Consider the following 24,736-nt stretch of genomic DNA (forward strand, 5'->3'; position numbering starts at 1 on the left):
AGAAATTTGATAGAATGGAACTACAGGCAATTTTTTAGGTCATGTACTGTGCCAGAAATATCCTTTATTATATATTTCCTTAGCATTTTCATAAATCAGACTGAATTAGTAGACATGACAAATTTTGAGCTTTTTAAGCCATGCATAGCATCTTCTTTTGAGGCTAAAAAAATACAAATAAAGCAAAATATGCTGCGAGAAAATATATAAAAAGCATCATTAGGATCATTTTAATGTATAAACCAAATGGAATATATTATATAATGATTTAAACAAAACATTCAACACTTTCCTCTGTGTTGAAAAACAGCATCACCTAGAAGGCACAAAGGCAGTTTCTCCATAGTTTCATCCAGAGTGTTGGTTCTCTGCAAGGTGATGAACTTTAAATATTATGCAATTCTTTCTTCAGATTTCACCGATTTGTGTTATGCAAATGTAGCTTCCATATCTGTTTCCATTTGTCTTCATCTGCCCAGTGTGGTCTAGGTTAAATGATGTACAAGTCCAGATGCTGGTCTTTCCCAGCAGAGTTTCAGTGTGCTGTGAACCTGAGCCCAGCCTTTCAATGCCAGTGTGCTGCTAAGTGAGCAAGGAGCTATGGGATGCCCTATAGGAAAATAAACACCCCTCAAGTAGGCCGAAACAATTGGACCAATTGAAGTTTGACCTTTCATGCTGGATTTTGTGTGTGTGTGTGTGTGTGTGTGTGTGTGAAAGGGCAGTACATTGTTAAATCTTTAAAGCCAGTAAATTGTTTAAAAGGATGTTTTTCCCCTTTCTGCAATTTTCAGACTCTGTATTCACCCAAAATCTCAATTTAATGACAATCTTCATAAAAAATCTCAGTGTAATATGCCTGTCAATACACTATTAGTTGTTGAGATTTTTTTTTGAGCATAGATTTAAAAATTCTTGAGTCTAATGGTGCCAGGGTGACTCAGTCAGTTGAGCGTCTGACTTCAGCTTAGGTCATAATCTCCCAGCTCCTGAATTCGAATCCCATGTGGGGCTGGCGCCTGGGTGGCTCATTTGGTTGAGCATTCGACCTCAGCTCAGGTGATGACTTATCGGCTCCTGAGTTCCAGCCCCACATTGGGCTCTGTGCTGACAACTCAGAGCCTGGAGCCCATTTCTGATTCTGTCTGCCTCTCTCTCTGTGCCTCCCCCACTCACAGTCAGTCTGTGTCTCTCTCAAAAATAAATAAACATTAAAAAAAAATTTAAACATCTTGAGTCTAAAAGAGGCTGAATTTAAAAACTGACATCGGGAAAAAAAATCTACGGGAACTAATTGTGTTATTGCATAGAAAAGCATTGACTGGGCTCACACAAAATTATGTCATACAGTTTTCTGAATTCTCTTTTCTAAAAACATCACTTAAAAACATATTCTCAAATAAATTTTAAAGAAATATGGATAAGATCAGGATGAATAAAATTTTGGTTAGATTTCTGGAAACTTACTAACATGTTAATATAATGGTATATACAATTTATCAGTATCATTGTTAATTATTGTTAATCTTTACTAAGTCCTTAGTGTGGGCTGTGCATTATGCGTAGTGCTTCATTCTACTCCTGCAAAATCTGTTAAGTAAATGATTATTCACATTTTGAATTCGGAAACTTAAAGATTAGAGTGTTTCTGCAATTTCTGCAAAATCCCGTATAAAATCATGTTGCCATTAAGTTCAAAGGATCAGCTTGCTCAACCCCCATCATTATACAGTCATTAATCTAAATTTTGCCAATATTAACTTACTGTTCTCAACATGACTTTGTTCAAATAATTTTACTTTTAACATGTTTGCTATGACCATCATATATCTGATTTTTCAGAAATAAGGAGGAATTATTATAATTTATCTTCCAAGTCCTAGCAACCATTCCTCAGTGACCACAGAAACTGCCTCTTTTGCTGCCTTTGTTTAAAGTAAATGAAAATGTAAATATAAACAAGAGAATGAGTACATTCCTTTCTCTTCTTTCAAGGTTATCTTTCTCAGTTAACAGATGCAAAATAAGCTGCCGAATAATTGGAAAGAAATGACAGAATTCCCAAGCATCCTATTACCTAAGTCATTCAAGTAAACCACTTTCAAAAGAAAACTTGCTGTTAATGTTAATGCTTAGGTTTGATGGGACCTCTTTCAGAAAAAGGAAAGTGCTAAAATTAAACCATACTTTAAAAAATTTTAATTACAAGGGGAAGAAAACCACTGGGTCTTCACATCTCAGTTGCTAAGTTTGCTGAAATGTCTGTTCCACTCCAGTTATGGAAGAACATTCATGTGCTATTTTCCATTCCTATATATGACTCTATGCTTTTGTGGTTTGTCCCTCTTAAATTGTTCTGTTTCTTAGAATGTGTTGGTTTTTCTTTCCTGGCTGTGCCACCCCAAGTTCCCTCTTTACCCCCTCTCCTTATGATATAAGGATTGAAATCTCAGGGCTGTGTTGCAAATATCTGTGTGCTGTTTTCACAACAAGACTGTATGAGAATGGACCATTGTATTGCTATTGACAAGAAGCAAGTGCCAACTTATTTTTTGGTCTTTTTCAATCCGCATGTTTGGGGCTTTAGTAGACCTGATTTAATCACAATTCCAGTGACTCTGTAGGCCAGTGAATGATTTTCCGTTGTGCCCTGATTTGTTCACCTAAGACATAACTTTTGGAATAGTGGTGTAAGGCTGGAGAATGTACCACCAGGACCTCAGCACCTGGACATGTGGCCGGAGAGTGGAGCATGTGGAGTCCCTGTAGCCGAACCTGCAGTTCTGGGATCAGCAGTCGAGAACGCAAATGTCCTGGGTAAACGCAAAGTTCCTGCATTGGGGGAGGGCATTTTATTCTTGAATTTTCAAATGCAAAGCTTTTCCTGACAAACGGTGTTGGAAGGCAGACCTCAGACCCTACCCCACGCTGGAAAGCAGCAAAGCCCCTCAAAGTATTTATTTTATATAAAATGTCCCTTGTGAGAAGAAAATAAGACCAACCCTTCTCCTAACAAATAATTAAACATTACATGGGGTCGTTTCTTGAGTGAATCAAATAAACTGTTGTGTTTAAAGGAGCAGGGAGACCTGCATTAGGAAAAGTAAGTCACCATTTAAGGGGACAGTGGGAAGGCAGGAAGATGGCAGGACTTCGGGAAAGGAGAGGAGAAGAACAAAATCAACGTCAATAGAAGTGAAATGTTGAAAACTCAAGACGTGCTGAGCACGTGTGCAGATGGGGAACCTTACAGGGTCCACTCGCTCAACCCCATCCTTCTAGAGTGATCCCAGGAAAGCATGCAAGAAAATCATTTCAGCTCTGTACTTTTACCGTTGGTTTGGGCTCAGTGGCCCAATGCCTTCACAAGCAATTTTAGAGAAAGTATGTGAAAACGTTACAACCAAACTCCTTTGAGGGAATCCCAGGCTTTCTATTTTGCCCCCAGCCTCTGCCCTTTACTCTTCTGTATCATAGTCATGGCAAGTTAAGTGGCAAGGTTTTAAGAAGCATATGGATTTCCTGCTATTAGCGATCACTTAACGTGTCCACATTTTCAAAAGTAGATGATCTAATATAAAGGATTATACCTTATTAACTTAATGCCTTTTAATTTTTTTGAAGTGAGGGTTAACGTAAAAAAAAGATAAAATTGATTATTTGTACTATTTTTTCTAGGCTAGGTTCTGAAGCAAGGGATTGTAATGGTCCCAGAAAACAATACAGAATATGTGAGAGTCCACCTTGTCCTGCAGGTTTGCCTGGATTCAGAGACTGGCAATGTCAGGCCTATAGTGTTAGAACTTCATACCCAAAGCATGGTCTTCAGTGGCAAGCTGTCATGGATGAAGGTATGAGTAACCAGGTCACCGCCATCTTAGTTAAGCAGACTTCTGGATTTGCAAGGTGCTTTACTCATGGTTATTTTACACATTATACAGATTATATTCTAAGTATTTCAGAGCTCTCCTTTTCCAACCTTTATTTAATACATATAACAATCACAAGCACTGACTACAAGTATTTATTTTAATGTGGTGTATATTATTGCATACCAATTAGATTAACTTCAATTTTAAAAGAGTGGCAATATGAAATGCTGGTGAGGATGAGGGGAAATTAGATCTTCTACGTTGCTGATAGGAATGTAAATCGTACAGCCACTCTGAAAAATAGCTTGGTGGTTTCTTCAATAATTAAGCATACAGTTATCATACAACTTAGAAAACACAATCCTGGGCATTTTCCCCAGAGAAATAAAAATTTACAACCTTAAAAAAAATCCCATACACAAATGTTCGTAGCAGCTTTATTTTTGATAGCTAAAACCTGGAAACAACCAAAAAAGTCCTGAGACCCTGAATTGTCAGACACACTGAGGTACATCCACACCATGGGATACTCTGAAGCAATAAGAGGAACTATGGATATGAAGCAACTTGGTGGGCTTCAGAGCATTATGCTAAGTGAAAAGAGCCAATTTCAAAACATCACATATTCTGTGATTCCACCTATGTAACATTCTCGAAATGATAAAACTGCAGGGATAGAAAACAGATTAAAGGTTGCCAGGAGTTAGGGATGAAGGCGGGGAGAGGAATGGGTGCTATTACCTAGGGGTAACATAAAGTAGAAGTTTGTGCTGGTAAAATACTTACAGATATTGATTGTGGTGGTGGTTGTAAAATCTACGCATGTGATCAGTGAAGTATACACATACATGTACTGATGTCAGTTTCCTGGGTTTGCTATTGTACTCTAGTTATGAAAGTGTAGCCATTGGGGTTAACTGGGGAAAAGGTACATGAGACCTCTCTGTACTATTTTTGCAACTGTTGTTTAAACTTATTACTTAAGAAGATAGTTCTGGAGCACCTGGGTGGCTTAGTTGGTTGAGCCTCTGACTCTTGATTTCAGCTCAGGTCATGATCCCAAGGTCATGGGGTTGAGCCCCACGTGTGGCTCTGTGCTGAGCATGGAGCCTGCTTGGGATTCTTTCTCTCTCCCTCTGCCCCTCAACCCCACTAGAGCACTCTCCCTCTATAAAATAATAAACAAACAAACAAACAAACAACTAGGGAAGCAGGGTGGCTCAGTCAAAATAGGTGTCCAACTTCAGCTCAGGTCATGATATTGCAGTTCGTGGGTTTGAGCCCTGCTCTGGGCTCTGTGTTCACAGCTCCCTCTCTCTCTGTCTTTTCCCCACTAGTTCTCTCTCTCTCTCTCTCTCTCTCTCTCTCTCTCTCTCTCTCTCTCAAAAGTAAACATTAAAGAAGTTTTAAATAAAAACATTTAAAACTTAAGATAAATAAATAAATTTTTTTTTTAAAAAAAAGAAGAAATAGTTCTTGCCCGTGGTCGGTGAGCTCTGGATTTGAGCTACAGTTACCAAATATGTTTGTGAATTCTGTCATTTAACTGACCGTCAGTGTTTCTTGTCCTTATTTCTCCCCTTAGTCAGTTTGGACTGTGCTTTTCCATCATTTCAGTAACCCTCCTATCAACAGCCTGAATTCCGTTGTTCATCAATTTCAGTGCACCCATCTGACAAAACCCCTCTCTCAGGATCAGCTTCTGAGCACACAAGCACTAATGGAAACAGCCAAACAACAAGGCAGATCACTCCACGACAGACAGTAGTGTTCTGTGTTTGGTAGAAGGAGGATGAGGAGGTAATCTGCTCCCTTCTCTTGCCTCATGTCTCATCTAGAACCTTGCTCCCTGTCACTCTCAACTCCAGATCCTGTTCTTGTTTTCCTGCCTCAAACATGTCATGCTCTCTTTGCCATGATGGCCTCCAATCCTACTGCTTCCTCAGGTGAGAGGAAATTACAGCACAATCTTCTGTTCACGCTGCCCTCTTAATAAATGGTAATTGCCTCCTTCTAGATGCTTAGACAAAACATTGGAGTCATCATTGATTTCTTTTCTTTTACTCTATGTTCAAAATATCAGTAAGGTCACATGAGCCTCATTTTTTCTAATTCTATGTCGTTAATGTACAGTGTTATATTAATTTCAGGTGTATGATACAGTGATTCAGCATTTCTATATATTACTCAGGGTTCATCAAGTTAAATGTACTCTTAATTCCCTTCACCTGTTTCATCCATGTTCCCACCACCTCCCCTCCAGTAACCATCAGTTCTGTATAGTTAAGCGTCTCTTTTGTGGTTTGTCTCTTTTTTTATTTGTTCATTCATTTTGTTTCTTGAATTCCACATTTGAGTGAAATTGTATAGGATTTGTCTTTCTGTGACTCATTTCACTTAGCATTATATTCTCTAGATCTGTCTATTTTGTTGCAGATGGCAAGATTTCATTATTTTTATGGATATGAGCCCTACCTTTAAAATACATCCAGAGTCTTATCATTTCCAAACATCACCAGAACTCCAACCCTGGCACAAGCCACTGTCTCTCTCCCCGTGATTGCAGTAGCCCTCTAACTGGTCTTCATGCCTGTGCTCTCCTTCAGTCTCAAGAGCCAGAGTGATACATCTAAATTGTCAGTCATTTCCTGTTATTCTTCTATTCAAAACCCTCCAGTACCTTCCCAGCTCACTGAAAGCCCACATTCATTCCTTCTAAGGGCCTAGAAGGATCTCTGCTACCTGGCTTCCTCTGACCCTCTGACCTCATCCCTTCTGTTCCCCATCACACTTCCACCCATACTGGCTCACTTGCTCTGCCTAGAATAGGTCCTAGTGTCTTGAAAACCCCTGCTTTCCCTGCTGTAACACCATCTCCAGGTATCTGTGTACTTCATTCTCTCACCTCCTTTAGGTTTTTTGTAAAATAATAACTCAATCCCTTTCCTTTCCTTGCTTTATTCTTTTTTCACAGAACTCACCATCATCTGCCATAATACTTTTCCATTTTGTGTATTTAAAAAAATTTTTTTTAGTTTTTATATTTTTTGAGAGCAAAAGAGAGTGAGCAGAGGAGGGGCAGAGAGAAAGGGAGAGAGAATCCCAAGCAAGCTCCACAGTGTCTACACCGAGCCTGATGCAGGGCTCAAACTATCCATGAGCTCGTGACTTGAGCTGAAATCAAGAGTCGGATGCTTAACCGACTGAGCCACCCAGGCACCCCTACATTTGTTTATTATATGTGCCCCATAATTATTGGAAGAACAGAGTTTATCCTGTTTTTGCATTGCTATATGTTCAACATTGTGAACAGCACCTAAACAGAGTAGGCACTTAATAAGGTAGGTGAATGAATTTTCTAGTGATCTCCTTGGGATAATAATACTTTATTCACTAGGCTTATTTATCATCCGTATGCCAAAGGAACACAGATGTTTATCTCCCACCCAGATCTCTCTGTCCTGAGCCCCTTCGTTGCTTACCCATCCGTTGCATGGACATCTTCACTCAACGTCTCATTATTTCTAACTCAGCATGCCCCTTTCCTTTCTGTCTCAGTCCTGCATCTGCTTCTCTCCCTGTGCTCTGTCACATGGAACGGTATCACGATCGGTCTCATTCCCAAGCTAAGCTAGGACCATTCTTCTTCAGTCTCCATGCCTGTAATCAAGTAGCAAACCCACTTTGTCCAAAGCGTTCTCCTGCCAGAATGTTTGTTCATGTTTGCACTGGATTCTCAAACACCTTCCTCCCCTCTCTCGCCAGTCTTCTACAGCCCGTGCTCCACTTTTCAGCCAGACTGGCCCTTTAAAGGCTGGATATGTCAACCACTGTGCCATGTGGCACCCTTCCGTGAGCCCCGCTGCTCTCGGGACCAACGTCAGATGTAACTGCCTCTGGTTGCTAAGGCCCTTTGCGTGACCGTCCCTTTATCTTCTCTTGCCTGGGGTCACCGTCCCCTTCTGTGTCCTCCAGCACAGACAGGCGACTTCCAGTCCATCCCTCACGCACAGTGTGCTCTCTTGTGCCTGGGCCTGTACACATGCTAGTTTCTGAGCCTAATACCTTTTCTTTCTCAGGCTTTGGTCTGTCTCTCCCCATTTATTTCCCTGAAAAATGGCTCTTGATTTTTTTGGACTCAGTTTATGTCAGGTCCTCTAGGAAAAAAGAATCTCCCTGATCCTCCAAATTGGGTATGTGCTCCTCACAAGCACCTTATTGTAGCAGATTTTGAGGTGTCTGTACTCTCTCTATGTCTGTGCTGAGTGGACAGACTTGCAAATATTAAGCTTCTGGTGAGTATTTGTTGCATAATTTTGAATATATATGTCATACCTTTTTATAGTAGGAACAATATGACTATTCAAATACTGAAAATCATCATCAGATCACTTGAGGGTCAATCCTATCTCTGCCTCTAACTGGCTGTTCAATTTGATAATATTAAATTCATTTGAAACCTGTTCATTCATATGTGAAATAAGACAGAGGAAACAGGTTTTCTCCAGAGTGTAAAAAAAAAAAAATTGGGATTGGATGGGGGCCAATTTAAAATATTAAAGCCAGTGGAAATCACAATTTTAAAAGCCCCTACCTCTTATAAAATGATGTGTATCATCAGAACGATCCACAATAAACATAATTAGCAGGTTAGCATTTTTTATAATTTTGTGACACATATCAATCAAACACGTTGGTCCATAGCATAAAGAAAGTACACAACCGTGGTCTTTGCGTTATATAGCACTATGGAAGAAATTGAAACATCTAATTCTTTGAAAAAAACTCCAAGTCTTAATAACATATGACACCTTAAAATGCAAGGGGATTTTTCTGTTATTCTTATGTAATACATGAATCTGTGGCTAGGCAAATTAAATACAGGGTATCAATGCTATAGTGAACAGTTATTTTTAGAGAAAAAAAGATGCATGGCTTTAGCATTCAGGTGTTTTACATACACTGTGCTGAAATTTGGCTGAAATCCATGTTTAATGCATATCTTGGAAAGGGTTGGTCTCTTAAATCAAGACAAAGCCTGCCTGCCAAGGAAGTACTGGCTTGTTACAAGGATCACTATAATGTCACAATCTCAAGGGTATACTACAGGAAGGAAGATTGGTGTCAAATGTTTATGTCATCTGTAAAGCACAGTGAATTGACAATACGCTGTAAAAGAAGAAATAGAAAGATTTTTATCTGAGTTCTCACTTGGAATGTGAATGGAATTTTCTAGACTAACTCCTTTCCACATTATTCATATATTTGGTTTGCTCCTCTCTTCAATGAAAACTCCGGAAGAGAATTATATATATATATATATATACATATATATGTATATATACATATATATATGTATATATATATATATATAACTTTTAAAGCGTTGCAATTATAGCAGCTGTTTTTAAGTCCAAAGATATGACATAGTAAGCAGTCATTGAATAAACATAACCTACTTTGAGGTGTGAGAGCATACTGAAATGCTTTATTGCAGCTTATAATGGCATCTTAAAGGAAAATTTCAAAACCATGCACATTGAAGGCCATGTTCCAACTCCCCAGAATTGTTCAGAGCAGTATTCAGAAGCCACATGTGAAAACTGTTTGAAATGTTCAATTCTGAAGGCTCATTTAACTGTCTGTCTTCTCTTTGCAAAGTGATACCCTGTTCCATGCCTCTGGCTGTTATTTGGTATTTATAGAATCCCATCAGCATACGTGGAACTTTACTGAAGACATAAGCGAAGATCAGTGTCGAAGACTGTAAACTATTTTCCATTCTATTTATATGAGCTTAATAAACAGCAAAGGGCCTGACTGGTATCAAGCCAATAGAGTAGTAATGTAGCATGGAAATTGCTCTGAAGTTTCAGATTTGGATAATTCTACTACTGGTGTTACCAAATACTACAGTTCTTCTGTAGGATACTTAGAAATAGAAACAACACTTTAAAAATATTTTGCCACTCTTGACTGAGCCTGATAGGCACGCCTTTTAACTCTAACCACCCTACCTTCTTGCTTAATGAAGCCCTGAAGAAGACTGCCAGCTATTCAAACACTCTCCACCTAGGATGCTGTTTCTTAACCTACGTATCATGTATACTGGCATGCTTTCTGAGTAAGCAATAAAGGGATTTGAGTCCTAGCTAGCACATGTGCATTCCAGGGAACGTTCTCATGGGATTCTGTTGCATTTCTAAACATCCTTGTAATGGAAAATCCTAGGAGAATTGCTCATCTTAGAAATTCTTCTTTCTCCCTTTAGTAAGTTTGCAATTAGAAAACGCCAAATGTATAGGATTGAAAATTAGTGTATTGGAATGTAGAAGTGACATGTGAAGAAAGTTTTCATCAATAAGTAAATCTGAAATAGGCAGAATTCTGATATGTACTTAAGAGGCAGTTCATTCCAAAGGATATGAGCAAAAATCAGTGGTTGGTGTGTAAAATATCTGCGGGCAGGAGTGATCAGTTTGTACGTGGTAGAGGTTTGGTGCCAGAAAATAATAAGTGATACATTTTGAAAATAATTTGAAGACATATTTCTTAAGGAGATAACTATTCATTGGATATCTATTTTTTCCCAGGCGTCCTCTCATTTTCTGCTCATAGCTACTGTAGAATTGCATTACTCAGTTCACATCAAATTATACTTTGTACTCAACAACGTTCTGAAAAATAAAGCTTGAGATAAAAATACTTATGGAGTAACTTGTGCTCATTTTTTTTATCCACTCTGTGTGTAGAAAAACCATGTGCCTTGTTTTGCTCTCCTGTTGGGAAAGAACAGCCTATCCTTCTATCAGAAAAAGTAATGGATGGAACTTCATGTGGATATCAGGGATTAGATGTCTGTGCAAATGGCAGGTGTCAGGTAAGACATTTAAGAAGGGGGACTATGTGCTGAAGGAGGCTATGAGTGCCTTTGGGTAGCTGCACAGTATGGTGGAAAACTCTGTGCCCAGACTCAAAAGCTGTGGATTTAGTTCTCACTCAGCTGTCATCCTGAGCAAGTCTGATCTGCTTTGAAACCCCTTGTCTTCAGAAACCAAGGGTTTGGACTAGATCATCTTAAAATCCATGACCAGCTGAAAGACCCTGAGATTTTAATTCTGTAGTGTAAATATTATGCATCTAAAATGGCATTTTCTGTCAAAATATTCCAGACCCAAAATTCAAGCCCTGCACTTCTCCATATCTTGTGTCCAAGGCTGAGCCGTGTGGCAAAAACCTATAAAATCCATCGTATTACTCACTTAATTTTGAAGCATTTTCAACATACTGGAAACAACTGATTTTCAAATATATATTCAGTTTTCTTATAATGTGTAAACATCTCATTTGCTTATATCTTTCTTTTTAAAAACCATTTCCATTGGGGCACCTGGGTGGCTCAGTCAGTTGAGCTGCCGGCTTGGGCTCAGGTCATGATCTCACGGCTCATGGGTTTGAGCCCTGCATCAGGCTCTGTACTGACAGCTCAGATTCTGGAGCCTGCTTCAGATTCTGTGTCTCCCTCTCTCTGTGTTCCTCCCCCACTTGCTCTCTCTCTATCTCTCTTTCAAAAAGAAAGATTAAAAAAAATCTCCATTTGCTACATGCATTGATGCAGTCTTCACTTATCTTGAGAAAAGTAGAAATTCTCTTATAGCAAGTGTGGACAGCAGAGTGGGAGAGATCAAAGGCTAGAAGTTAGAAGTTGCTGCTTATAATTCTACCGCTATCTCAAATTGGCTTTCCCTGGGAGATTAATAAACTGGAGAGGTTAATGCCAAGTGTCTGTATGATCACCATCCATGCTGGGAGGGGGAAGGAGCCAGGGTCAGGCACAGGGAGAAAGTGTGCTATGGTACAGTCACAACAGGCTACCATGTGAGGAGCATTGAAGCTGGGATGGCTCTTCAGAGTTGTCCTCATTTGGGGTGAGAAAACCAGGCCTTTTTACCCTTAGCATCTACTCGTGTCTGGATGCAAGCTGCCCGAGGAGGGAGATGGGACCTTAGGAAAGGCAGTTTTCTTCCATCTAGGCAATTTCTGATGAGATCCATTGGCTAATGAACTTAATGGGCATAGGAAGGAAATAAATCCCTTAGTTAGGAAAGAAGCATCTGAGTGGAGCGGTACTGAATCCATGACAGCCACTAAGAAATGACATTCTTATGAAAATCACTGAAAATGATACACCTATTAACCAGTCTGTCAAATGAAGTTGGTAAACCAATGGTCATTGACTTTTTTGTACAATACACTCCTTTGAGAGTCTGATGAAAGGTTTCCTTTTTTCCCCAGAAAATGCACGCCTGTGCGTACATACACACATGCACATGCGCCAAAATTTGAAAACATGTACAAGGTGTGGGTGGACCAACCTGTGTTCCAGTAGAGACCTACGGAACTCTGGGTAAAAACTTGGAAACAACATGGAACTTAAATGCTTTACCAACTCTAAGATTTTATGTTTTGCCCGCATTCTATAGAATTGAAAGCACAGAATCATGTAATACATTGGCATAAGAAACAGTCTTATAATTACATAGTAATTTCCTTTATTCTTTAACAGCTTGTGTCAGTTACCTGAAATGTAATTTTTTCATTTGCCTGTAAAAAAAAAACATTGCAGACATTTACCTATACATGTTTTGTTTTCAGACCTGAATGTTGTGCAGTTAAAGCTTTTAACTTTATTTCGTCACTGTATGTAAGTCTGTCAGATTAAAGTTTGTCTTCAATGCATTTATTTTTCAAAAAAAGGTATTTTCCTAACTGTATATGCTAAATACAATAGCCTAAATTGCCCATGTTTTCACTTAACAGTATTGTGTACGCTAGATATTTTTACAGAGTTCCTAGCTAGACATCAAAATTAAAACAGCAGCAACAAAAAAAATTCTGCGTAAGTGCCACGTGAATCTGATGGTTACAATTAAGTTCCACGAAATGGATTGTGACTTCTGACAGAGTTGGAATACTTCAACATTCTGGCTTTTAACTAAAATGCTACATTCAGTCTTTCCATATAATTAAAAGCATGCTACTTTTTTCTTTCTGACGACCTCCTGTTTTTCAGGTTTTGCTACACAAAATACATAGCACCAAAACTGAATGTACAATTGTATACTTGGAGAGGGACGAAGAAGGGCAGTTGAAAATAGATAGCTTTTGGGGTGCCTGGGTGGCTCAGTTGGTTAAGTGTCTGACTGTTGGTTTTGGCTCAGGTCATAATCTCATGGTTTGTGAGTTCGAGCCCCACATCAGGGTCTGTGCTGACAGTGCAGAGCCTGCTTAGGATTCTCTCTCTCCCTCTCCCTCTGCCCTTCCCCTGTGCTCTCTCTCTCTCTCTCTCTCAAAATAAATAAGTGAACTTTAAAAATTTAAAAAAAAGAAGAAAATAGCTTCCTCCTCGTGACCCATTTTGTCTCCGTGATATTTCTGTCCCAGAAAAGGATAGAAAAAGCTCTCTTCTGTATTATGTTATCTGCCCATCTCCAGGACACCAGTGGTATTTCAGGTGGCCACCCCAATTAAATTACATTACCTTCTCAAAGGCATTCATCCTCAATGTCTGGAGATATATAAGCATATTGTGATAAGTATGGGTAATTGACACTAAATTACAAAATAAAAAATCTTTGATTCTTATTTTTAAAATCCATGATTGTTGAGCTATGACATTATGTGTATCCCTGGCTTTTATATTAGGTGGACAGAATTATAGTATCCCAGTTACAAGGGTTGGAAAAAAATTAATAAACCAGTAGGTACTAATTTATTCAGTCATTTAACTACTATTTATTGGGTTTATTGTATTTGCCAAGAAACAAACTAGGGATAGAGCATTAGAGTTGTTGGTTTCTTTTTTTTTTTTTTTTTTCATTTCAAAACCACTCTACACTCTACTGTAAATTTGTCCTCATTTGTATGTAAATGAGACTTTTTTTTTTCCCCCTCACACCAGGACTCTCAGGTCTTTTCATGGCTCCCGCTTAGTGAGTTCTTACCCTACCTTTGTTGTATTTTGAGAATTTCCTGTGGTGGCCACCTCTTTCATCCACAGACATTCTTTCTATTTCTCCCTGAACACGCTTTGATTTGCAGATCAAGCTTCTCTACTAATGCATTGCTTTGCTACCTCTTGACAGTGATATATCCCCCTGGATAAAAGGAAAGGATGCTATATTATGCAGGTTTAATGTGATTTTTGCCTTCTCAGGATATTCATCATCCGCTTGCACCACCAACACTAACCACAGGAAAAAAACCTGTTTTTGTTCCTGTTTCATATAATGTTTTTTAAATTCCTCTAAAATAATTGTAACTTGCTACAAATGGATGTATCATCAATCTCTCTTGCAACTCCTTCTTGGCTAAGGATAATTGTGTAATCCAACCATTTATTTCTGACAGTATTGACATATTAATTTCTGCCCTTTGAGTATGCAGAACATTGCATACTTACTTATAATCATATTTTCTGAACATCAATGGGAGACCAGCATTATTCACTAGAAAAGAGTCGATGATTTTATCCCAGAAGATTCATATTAATGTAATTCCTCTGGAAGCAAATTAAAATGAATGTCCCTGCTGTTCATATTTTCTTATAGCAGCCGTGCTAGATGCCAAAGAACATGAGGATAGAAGTTTGTTCATGAACTATGGTGAAAATAAACATATGTTTGATTTTCACAAAGTTAATCTTTAATAATTGAGCATTCGCTTTGGAACCACTTTAAGAAGTGAAGCCTTCTATATATGAGTGTATCTGTTCTATGTTAAGTAGAGTGAAGTAGATTAATCATGTTATATTTAATAGAAATGTGATTTCCTTGGGGATTTATATAAATTGCATTTGTCTCAATATTTTTTTCCAAATTGCTTTAAGATACCATTTAATTCTTACTGTGAGAAAAATATTCTCATTGCTGTCCTGCTATTTGGTCACTTTACCAATGATATCATTTGACATGAGCTTGCTCTGTTAATTTGCACCAGAGAATATGACATTTTGCTCATTTGTCAATTAAATGTGTCTAGTGTGTAGATACTAGGTTCGTTCTAAATTAGTGGTGAAAAAAGCCAAAGTGGAAGAAAACTCACTTTATAATGTACTGTCAATCTCTTGTTACAGAAGGTTGGCTGTGATGGTTTTTTAGGGTCCCTTGCAAGGGAAGATCACTGTGGTGTATGCAATGGCAATGGAAAATCATGCAAAATTATTAAAGGAGATTTTAATCACACCAGAGGAGCAGGTAATTATTCTTTTAATTCTTTTCAAAAAAAAAATAAATCTAAACCGTCTTTGGGGAAGAGATTACATGGAAGTTGACTTAGAAATCACAGTTCTGACTCCATCATTGAAGACTTTTTTAATGGATAGGGAGTGAGTTTTCGTGATGACATACAATGCCTGTGACATGAGCCAGAGACTCTAACAAGCCCATGTCCCATTAATGTAAATATGAAGTCATCTGTTATGCATTTAATATATTGGAACAGAAAGGGAATAATCTAATTTGCATTGGCTAATGCTATCAGGTTTCTAGAGATCTTATTCTCCAATGCAAAGCCTGATGTCTAACAGAGAATAATGATTTCTAACAGCGTGGAACAGCTATTGAGAGTATTAGTCTTCAGGTTTTCAGCCTTCCATTTTGTTTTTTGGTTTTTTTTTTTAATGTTTTTATTCACTTTGAAGGAATAAAATTTTGGAAACAGAGTCTATAGCAGTGTAGCATAGTGGAAATGATAACAGGGAGAATCAGAAGATGTTCCAGATACATGAATAGTGGAAAGTCATCTTTTCTTCTCTTGTTGCATCATCTCTAAGTACCAGTACTCAGGGGATGGAAGAATGAAATGACCATCAATGATCAATGTAGTGTGAGTTTTAAAGTGATCCACCACAAAAGTGATACTGTCTGTACTGAAATATAATAACCTACAGATTTGCTTTATATACAGAAAACACCTTACACTCAGGTCCTCAAGCATACTGGGAGGAAGCAGACGTTTACATTAGTATCTTACCTGGATGTCTGTCTTTTAAACTATCTTATATTTATGATTATAATTGCATCATTATTAGCATGCTTAGACTACATACCTCAGCTTGTTCCTATTTTAAATTCTTTTCTTGTTCAAATATCAAAAAAACCTGAGACTAAAGTATGTATTAGTTTGAATACTAAGAACAACCATTTGTGTTTGAATAATCAAGATAGCGGAGTTCCTCTAGGTAAAAGAGTCCTTCGGAAAAGAAAATTAGACACAGCCCTCTAAAGTTGAATGTAACCTTTTGCTAGGCCCCAGCAGAATAAAAGATAAGTGAGCTTGGAGATCTTAAAGCCTAAAAATAACTGAGGCCCAGGGTAAAGTGTAGATCAAAACTCTCAACCTCCAAAGCTGTGAAAAATGTGACAGGTCCTACAAGTCAAAATCTGCCAGAGCTCATTTAGAAAAGTCATACTTAACTGTAATAGCCTCTCAGACTTTCAACTAAGAATTACAGTTATAATAACCTTTCCAGGATGATTGTAGCGGAGGAGGGTTTCCAGTATAAAGTTAAAATGAAGCCTGAAAGACCAAAGGGGTTTAAAGATACAAGAATTTTTGATGACTATTCTTGCATGGTTATTTACTATGCATGGAAACAGTTCACCGAATTATTGATAGGCATTCAGCACTGATATCTTTATTTAGTTGTAATAACACTTTTTTTTCCCACTGAGCATATAAAAGAGAAATACCAGTTTAAAAATTGCTTTCCTTTCTGACTGTAGTTATGTGGGTACATTTTCCCCCAGATTCTTACTTCAAACCTCCTTTGTTTTTACTGCACTTTAATTTCTACTTTTGTTCATTTGTTCATTTGCTGTTGGTAACTCGTGTTCATGGAATCTATTATTTGGAAAATGTCTGAGATGCCTAAGATACCGAGAATATCAGAGACTATTAATGTTGCTTTCCTCCTTCCAGATATATGCTAGCTTCACATGGCTCTCAGGGAAAAGACTAGAATTGTTAGTTTGGACCGTGAAGTCCTGCATGGTGTTGTACCTACCTGTCTCTCCGACATCGTCTCACACCATCATCCCTTTCCTTTCCAAATTTCTTACAGATGTTCAAATGACCATGCTCCCTTCAGCACCTTGCATTTAAAAATATGGCTCTTTTAGCTTTCTCTTAGCTTTGCTGGTTAATTCTAGACATCACTTAGATCTCAGTTCAGATGTCACTACTTCGGTGAGCACTGTAAACCTCTACCCCCATCACTAACAACTATTTTAGTGACACTATATTTGTATCCATATGGTGAGGTTCTAATCACATTTGTAAGTTTACATTTATTAATTTTTCTTTCCCTGCTAGTCTTTAAGATTAATGAGGAAAAATCTCATGATTATTTTTAACTCTATATTCCCAATGACCAGCACAGTGTGTGATCCATTAATATTTATCAATGTAATTCATAATGAAACATTATATTTTAGGAAGTCTTAAAAACAAAAATCTGTATGAGCCCTTAATTATATCGTGGGCTTCATCTCCTTGTGATTTAGGGAATGTTTTGTACATTTCTCTTCAGACAATTTTATCCTTATGTTTATGGACTTCCTAGAATTTCTTGAAGGAATTGTAGCCTTATTTGGTCCAGTTGGCCATGGACACTGTATATATATACTGTATGAGTAACACATGTGCAGACACATGTGGGTGTTTTCAGTCCCTGTGCTCTATTTAGAGTTTGTTAAATCATTTTTCTTGGAGCTAGAAAATAAACTTGAGGAGGTTTTTTTTTTCTTTTTCTTAGTGCATTTATCATGTCTCATTGTAACTTGCCTAGATGTGGGATAATTTTTAAAGGAATTTTTAAAGATAAATTGTATATTTGGCTGATAATAGAACTAGATAGTTATCAGTATACACTAAGAAGAAAATGGGCATAAAATGTGTTATTCTTAGCATGAGAGATGATGATACTGATCCTGTATAAGGAACACATCCTCTCAGACTTTTTGTTTGTATGTTTGGCACAGCAGTGGAGAGTCATAGTGTTATGGATTCTATTGCCTGAAATAGTAGCAGCGGGTCATAGCTTGAAGTCCATAGTGGAATCAGACAGATCTTAGGTCACAGCTTCAGTCACCTAATTACTGTGAAAGCAGTCTTGAAAATGGTAATTTTTCCCTTTCCCTTTATTCTCTCATCTATCAAATGAGAAATGTAGTATCTACTTTGGATGTTACCCTTATGATTAAATGAATAATTATGTAAATTGCCTACAATAGTGACTAGCACATAGCTAGTCACAGTCTGACGTTTATCATTATTACTACCATGAAGATAGTGATTGCTGTTGGCATTTTAATAGGTCTGTTTAAGAATAGAATCTCTGGTTATTAAATAGGATGTTCCTGTGAACAAAGCCAACTCTCCAACATGAGGATCAAATTTACAATTTTGACATCACAGACTTTATTCCAACTACTAAACTTGGCAGTAGCCACTCTCATATTCACTGCTTTAAAAAAATGCACATTCTGGGGCACCTGGGTGGCTCAGTTGGTCAAGCGACCAACTCTTGATTTCGGCTTAGATCACGAGCTCGTGGTTCATGGGATTGAGACCCGCGTCAGGCTCTGCCCTCATAGCACAGAGCCTGCTTGGGATTCTCTCTCTCCCTCTCTCCCTATGCCCTTCCCCTACTGGTGCTCTCTCTTTCTCTCCCTAAATAAATAAATAAACCTTTAAGAAGTAAAATAATAAAATAAAAAATAAATTTAAAAATGCACATTCTCAATCATGCTAAATGACTTACCTACTGAAAAATATCTAGGTCCCCATTCATTGGCCATCTCTCTTCAAATCATTTTGCTCTGTATTTCTCTTTCTCCCTTTTTTCTTGAAACTCTGTCTAACTCATCTGTCCTTTAAGCGATTCCAGTTGAGTAATGACACTTGCTCTAGATAGAACTATAAACGTAGACATAACCTACTGTCCTAATGTACAACAAACCTCTGAGTTTACTGCTAAACTCAAATAGGAATTTACAGTAACTCCCTCTACTTCTCTCTCTCTCTCTCCTCTTCTTTCTTAACATCCTGAAATTTAATATCTTCTCCAAATACTTTATTAAGTTACTTTGCTCAGAGATGAATAGTCACCTCTTGATTGTGACATTCAGTGGGGCTCTCCTTAGTCATCTGTCTCTTTGATGTTTCTACAGCTTCTGACACAGTTGACCAACAGCTTCTCTTAAGACAATCCAATCTATAGGATCCCACTGCACCAGAACAGCCAGATCTCCTGCTTCTCATGATTATTCCTTCTCTGGATTCTTTTTTATTTTCAGTCTCTCTCTGTAAAGCTATGACTGTCCTAGGTTGAGTCCTTCACTTCTCTTCTCCCTCAGTTTTCTCCAGTTACTTCCGTGGCTGATATTACCACCTCACAAAAGTACTCCAATAGCCTAGTCTTTCTCTGGAGTTCCAGATGTTCCAGAGTTCTTCGTAGCTATTTTCACTAGTGTGTTATGTTGGTTTATTAACTATAATTTGCGAAGTTCAACTTATCAGAACTATCAAAGATTGACTTCCATTTTCTTATAAACTATGGCTGCATTCTCACATAAGTAATAAGAAAGGTTTGTGTTCAGTGTTTATTTCCCCAGTTTCTATTGGTTGTCAGTTCAGAATTTTTTTTTTCTTCACAGGGCCTACTGGGTTTTCTTCCTTAGCCTCTCGTGCTCCTGGAGTTTTACGTTAGCCTCCCAATACAGTTAATCCACAACTCGCCTATCACTAGGCATCCTGCATACTGCCCTCAGATAAAGCTTCTCCAAACCAGTAGCTGATTACCAAGTTCCTTGCTATGTTCACTAACTTCAGATGGATCAATTCAGTATCTTGGGCATGCATTAAAACTCTGTTTAACGGAGACATATTCTAACATCTTGTCTTTCTGACAGAATTATTTTACTTATGTGCTACGAAAAATATTACTTGCTCTCTTACTTTCCCTTGCATACAGCTAACTCATACTTTTTTTTTTATACATATCCAATTCCTGTCCATTCTTCAATGACAGTTCATCTGTTTACTTCTTTGTGAAGCTTTACTTGACTCTATGAAATGTTCTCTTCTCTGAATCTGAGTGATTCGAGTTGATGCCAGTGTTTCTCAAACATGAGTAATGTGTATAACAATTTAAAAGGAAAACAAAAAATCCCACTTCCGTGAGTTAAAAATAGCAGTGAACCTTTTGAGTGGTGATGTGATCAGAGGAGGAGGACTATTGAAAGAGTGGTTTATATTTTTAAGCAGGGAGTTAACCATACCATCCTGCATATGATCTTCTTTACATAATTTTTGAATTTTTATTTAACTCATATTTGTATAAGGTATTTTTGCTTTGTCTTTCCAATTTCATTATGAGCTCATTGAGTGTACAGATCTTCTTACCGTACTTCTGTGTATAAATCGGTAGTAAACATTTGCTTCTACTTTCATCACTGCCTACTTTGTTCATGTTTCAAAATGATAGTGCTTGTATGATTTGGTTTGCTAACAATGGTTAAATTGGATAAGCAGCATTCACTAATGGAAATTATGATTCAGAAAACACATGCCTCAGATTCCAGCCACTGCCACCGAGTGGGGTGTGTGCTACCTTTGGGTTTACACCAATAATTATAAACAGTTTCGGGACTTTGAAAAATTAATCAACAGATGACAGCTCTGGGATCAGTTATTGTGCCTTTTTACTAGCTTTGAAGTTAGACTTTGATCAGATACATGGAGCTACACAAATGTTAAGAATATTAAATATTACCTATATCGTATATATTATAATATTAAAATTTAAAGCATAACTACTCAGCCAAAAGTAGGTGTCTGCTGTATAACTATTCTGCACTAAATGAAGTCTTAATTGTGACTTTTTCTGCAAACTCTCTTTTATCTCACTTTATCTTTTTATCTTATTTCACTTCAAGTGTTACATTCCTCACCTCTGCTAAAAAGGGTTTTCTAACAAACACTTAATTGGGTCTTGCTTCTAGCTGTTTGACATCTTTCAGGGTGATGCTAGATTGCAAGGTGCAACCTTACACTTTCTTGTCTCCAGCCCCAGTTTCAAAACCCTTTGTTAATCTCCTCAGGGAGTGCTTGGGTCTCTCTTGTCCTATTCTCAGCTACTCCAGGGACCTGATCCTGCCAGCTGCATTCTCTCCAGCTGCCTTTCCTTCTTCCCCACACATTCTAACTTAAAGGAGTTTCATGAGCAAAATCTGAAGTTACTTATTTTGTTCCATGATCTACTGTGTTTCTAACTGAGCTCTACCATTGTGGTTTTTCCCCCTCCTACTTCATAAGAGATCAATGAGCCTTTATGTTTTTTAACATAAAATACAGTTACCTTTTTGCCCTTAATACTGCTATAGACTCGACATCTTTCCAAGAAATTTCTCTCCTTTCAATGATGACAGCTTTTGTATGCATTTTTTTCTTTCCATAAGTATTGAAATACCATAGCAAAAACCAAAACCAAAAGAAAAAAAGAGCAAGTCAATTAAGAAAAGAGATCTTAAGAGAATTCAAGATTTATTTCATGTTTTATTGACTCTTACAGGTTATGTAGAAGTGCTGGTGATACCTGCTGGAGCAAGAAGAATCAAAGTTGTGGAGGAAAAGCCGGCACATAGCTATTTAGGTAACCTGACACAGAGCCGATCCAAGTACGAGCCCCACTCCCTGCCCTGACAGTTCTGTAATGACGAAGACATCAATCTGTTTCTAGTTACATGTTTCAATTTCCCAGGAAGCACCTCTTGTCATATCGAGTAGGAATTTCTTTCCTTCTCTCCCAGGGACTTATCAGAGCAAAAGCAATCTGGTTGTCTATGTTTTTGGGAGAGTATAAATTGCTTCCACATGTTATGCTGTGTTATAAAAAAAAACTCATTGGAGGATTTAGGTATGTTTTATTTCACACATATGCAGATATATTTCATAAACATGTTTATTTCATATATTCATATACACATTCACATTTATTGCACGTACAAATGCATGTATGTGTGTGTCTGTACATATCATTCCTTTAGAAATAGAAAATCTTGTGGGATTCTCAAAAAAATTCTGACATACTGAAAGGATTTAATGTTTTGATGGGAAATGATGCTGTTTCCTTTCCTCACTTTAGGTATATTCACCTATGAAGAGAGTATTTTAAATGTTTAAGTATTGCATATGGAAAGAATTCTATCAGCTATTTTAATTAGGCCAATTAATGATTTAAATATATGAAAGAAAATGCTCAGTTGCCAAAATACATATTGCTCACATATCAAAATTACAAACCAATTCAGTCATATGAAATGGTTGTCTGTAGTTATGGCACCCATGGATTAAAGGGATCTAATGTGATTAGGTCTGGTAAAAGAGTAAATATTCTACGTATAAGATCATATCATCTGCAATCAGAAATAATTGTACTTCTTCCTTTCTGATTTGAATGCCTTTTATGCGTCTGAATTCGGTTTGCTAGTGTATTGTTGAGAATTTTTAAATCAATGTTCATAAGGGAAGCTCCTGTGTAGTTTTCTTTTTTTTTGTAGTGTCTTTGTCTAGCTTTGGTATCAAAAATGAGCTAGGCCTCCTAAGTGTGAATTAGGAAGTCTTCCCTCCAATTCAGTTCTTTGGAAAATGTGAGGATTGATGTTGGTTTTTCTTTAGATGTTGCATAGAATTTACCAGTGAAGCCATTTTAACATCCAGTAATTTTCTTTTGGGGGATACTTTTGATTACTGATTCAGTATCCTTTCTAGTTATAAGTGTTTGTGATTCGGTCTTGGTAAGATTTGTGTTTCCGGGAATTTGTACACTTCTTTTAGGCTATCCAATTTGTTAGCATATAAATTTTTAAAATTTCTATTCAAGTATAGTTGCCATACAATATTCTATTAGTTTCAGGCGCACAATATAGTGATTGGACAGCTTTATACATTGCACAGTGCTCACCGTGACGAATGCAGTAGCCTTCTGTTACCATATGGTCTTATTATAATTAACTGTATTCCCCAAGCTGTAATTTTAATCCCCATGACTTATTTATTTTATAACTGGAAGTTTGTACCTCTTAATCCCCTTTACCTATTTTGCCCATCCCTCCACTGCCCTATCTGTCTAGCAGTTACCAGTTTGTTGTCTGTATTTATAAGTCTGTTTCTGTTCCTTCATTTGAGATTACATATAAATGAAATCAAGCCATCTTTCTCTGTGTGACTTATTTCACTTCGCATAATACTCTAGGTCCACCTATGTTGTCAGAAATGACAAGAGCTCACTCTTTTTTTTTGACTGAGTGATATTTCATTGTGTATATGCACCACACCTTCTTTATCTCTTGGTGGACACTGAGATTACTTCCGTATCTTGGCCATTGTAAATAATGCTGCAATAAACATGGGGGTGCATATATCTTTTTGAGTTAGTGTTTCCATTTTCCTTGGGTAAATAGAAGGTGGAATTACTGGGTTGTATGGCATTTCTATTTTTAATTTTTTGAGAAATTTCTGTACTGTTTTCCACAGTGGCTACACCAGTTTGCATTCTCACCAACAGTACATGAAGGTTTCTTTTTCTCCACAACCTAGTTAAAGCTTCTTACTTCTTGTCTGTTTGATATGAGCCATTCTGACTGGCATGAGAATTATTACAGTACATTTCTTACCATCCTTTTTATTTCTGCAGCATCGGTTGTAACGTCCGTACTTTCATTTCTGACTTTTCAGTTGTCTTTTTTATTTTTCTTTCTTAGTCAAGTGCAGCTAAAGTTTTGTTGATTTTGTTCATCTGTTCAATGAACCAATTTCTGGTTTTGTTAGTTTTCTCTATTATTTTTCTATTCTCTATTTCATTTATCTCTGCTCTAATCTTTTTTTATTTTCTTCTTTAGGTAGTGTTGGGTTTAGTGTGTTCTTTTCCTAGTTCCTTAGCTTATAAAGTCAGGTTGTTAACATTATAAGATCTTTTTTTAATGTAAGCATTTGTTGCTCTAAGTTTCCACCCACAGCACTGCTTTTGCTGTGTCTCTACATTTTGCTATGTTGTGTTTTCATTTCCATTTGTCTCAAGATATTTTCTAATTTCCCTCATAATTTCTTCTTTGATCCATTGGCTTTTTGAGTGTTGTTTCATTTCCACATTAATGAATTTTCCAGTTTTCCCTGTTACTGATTTCTAAATCATTTCCCATTGTGGTCAGAGAAGATACTTTGTATGATATCTATCTTTTAGGACACGGGTATCTTTTTGGGGGCCATTATTTATGACCCCACAGTCACTAATTTCTATCCAGGAGTTTATACCACAACTAGTTCTTCTTGATAGTTGCCTTTACCACTCTAATACATCAGCAAGTCCTGTCAGTTACTCAGATATATCACTTTCTCTCCATAACCACCATGACCCACAATCAAGCTACTCTCTGCTGCATTGTCCTGCTTTATTTTCTTCAGAGCACCTACCACCATCACCATCTGAATTTTCTTCTCTGTTTGCATACGTGCTTTTATATTGTGTATCTTCCAGTGTTAATTTTGAAGGCAGGGATCATTTTTCTCAGAGCTTTATCCACAGTAACTAAAGCAGACTCTGGCACACAGAAAGTAATAAAGACTTTTTTTGAGTGAATTTTAATTAAAAAAAGATGGTTCATACTTGTACAGTAATTAGTATGGGTGAGTTCTTTAAATATATCTGCTAAATAGATCTTCACATGTCTGTGAAGTAGGCACCACTAATTTTTTTTTTAAATCAAAAACTAGAGGACCAGAGAATTTAAGTTTCTTTCCCA

At 37.3% G+C, this 24,736-nt stretch overlaps 1 protein-coding gene across 3 annotated transcripts in view; it reads left to right on the forward strand.

Moving 5' to 3' along the window:
- Positions 1–24,736, forward strand: part of ADAMTS19 (ADAM metallopeptidase with thrombospondin type 1 motif 19) — a 239,770-nt gene that overhangs the window by 152,562 nt on the left and 62,472 nt on the right. For all 3 annotated transcript variants that reach the window (XR_008297514.1, XM_027076773.2, XM_027076771.2), the window contains 5 exons: positions 2,687–2,817; positions 3,679–3,851; positions 10,625–10,752; positions 15,007–15,127; positions 21,508–21,588. Coding sequence is in view for 2 of the 3 variants with exons in the window: in XM_027076773.2 (XP_026932574.1) it covers positions 2,687–2,817; positions 3,679–3,851; positions 10,625–10,752; positions 15,007–15,127; positions 21,508–21,588 (634 nt within the window). In the remaining variant the exon portion in view is untranslated. The remainder of the gene's footprint in view (positions 1–2,686; positions 2,818–3,678; positions 3,852–10,624; positions 10,753–15,006; positions 15,128–21,507; positions 21,589–24,736) is intronic.

This window comes from Acinonyx jubatus, chromosome A1 (assembly GCF_027475565.1).
Source record: "Acinonyx jubatus isolate Ajub_Pintada_27869175 chromosome A1, VMU_Ajub_asm_v1.0, whole genome shotgun sequence".
In the NCBI taxonomy this organism is placed as follows: domain Eukaryota; kingdom Metazoa; phylum Chordata; class Mammalia; order Carnivora; family Felidae; genus Acinonyx; species Acinonyx jubatus.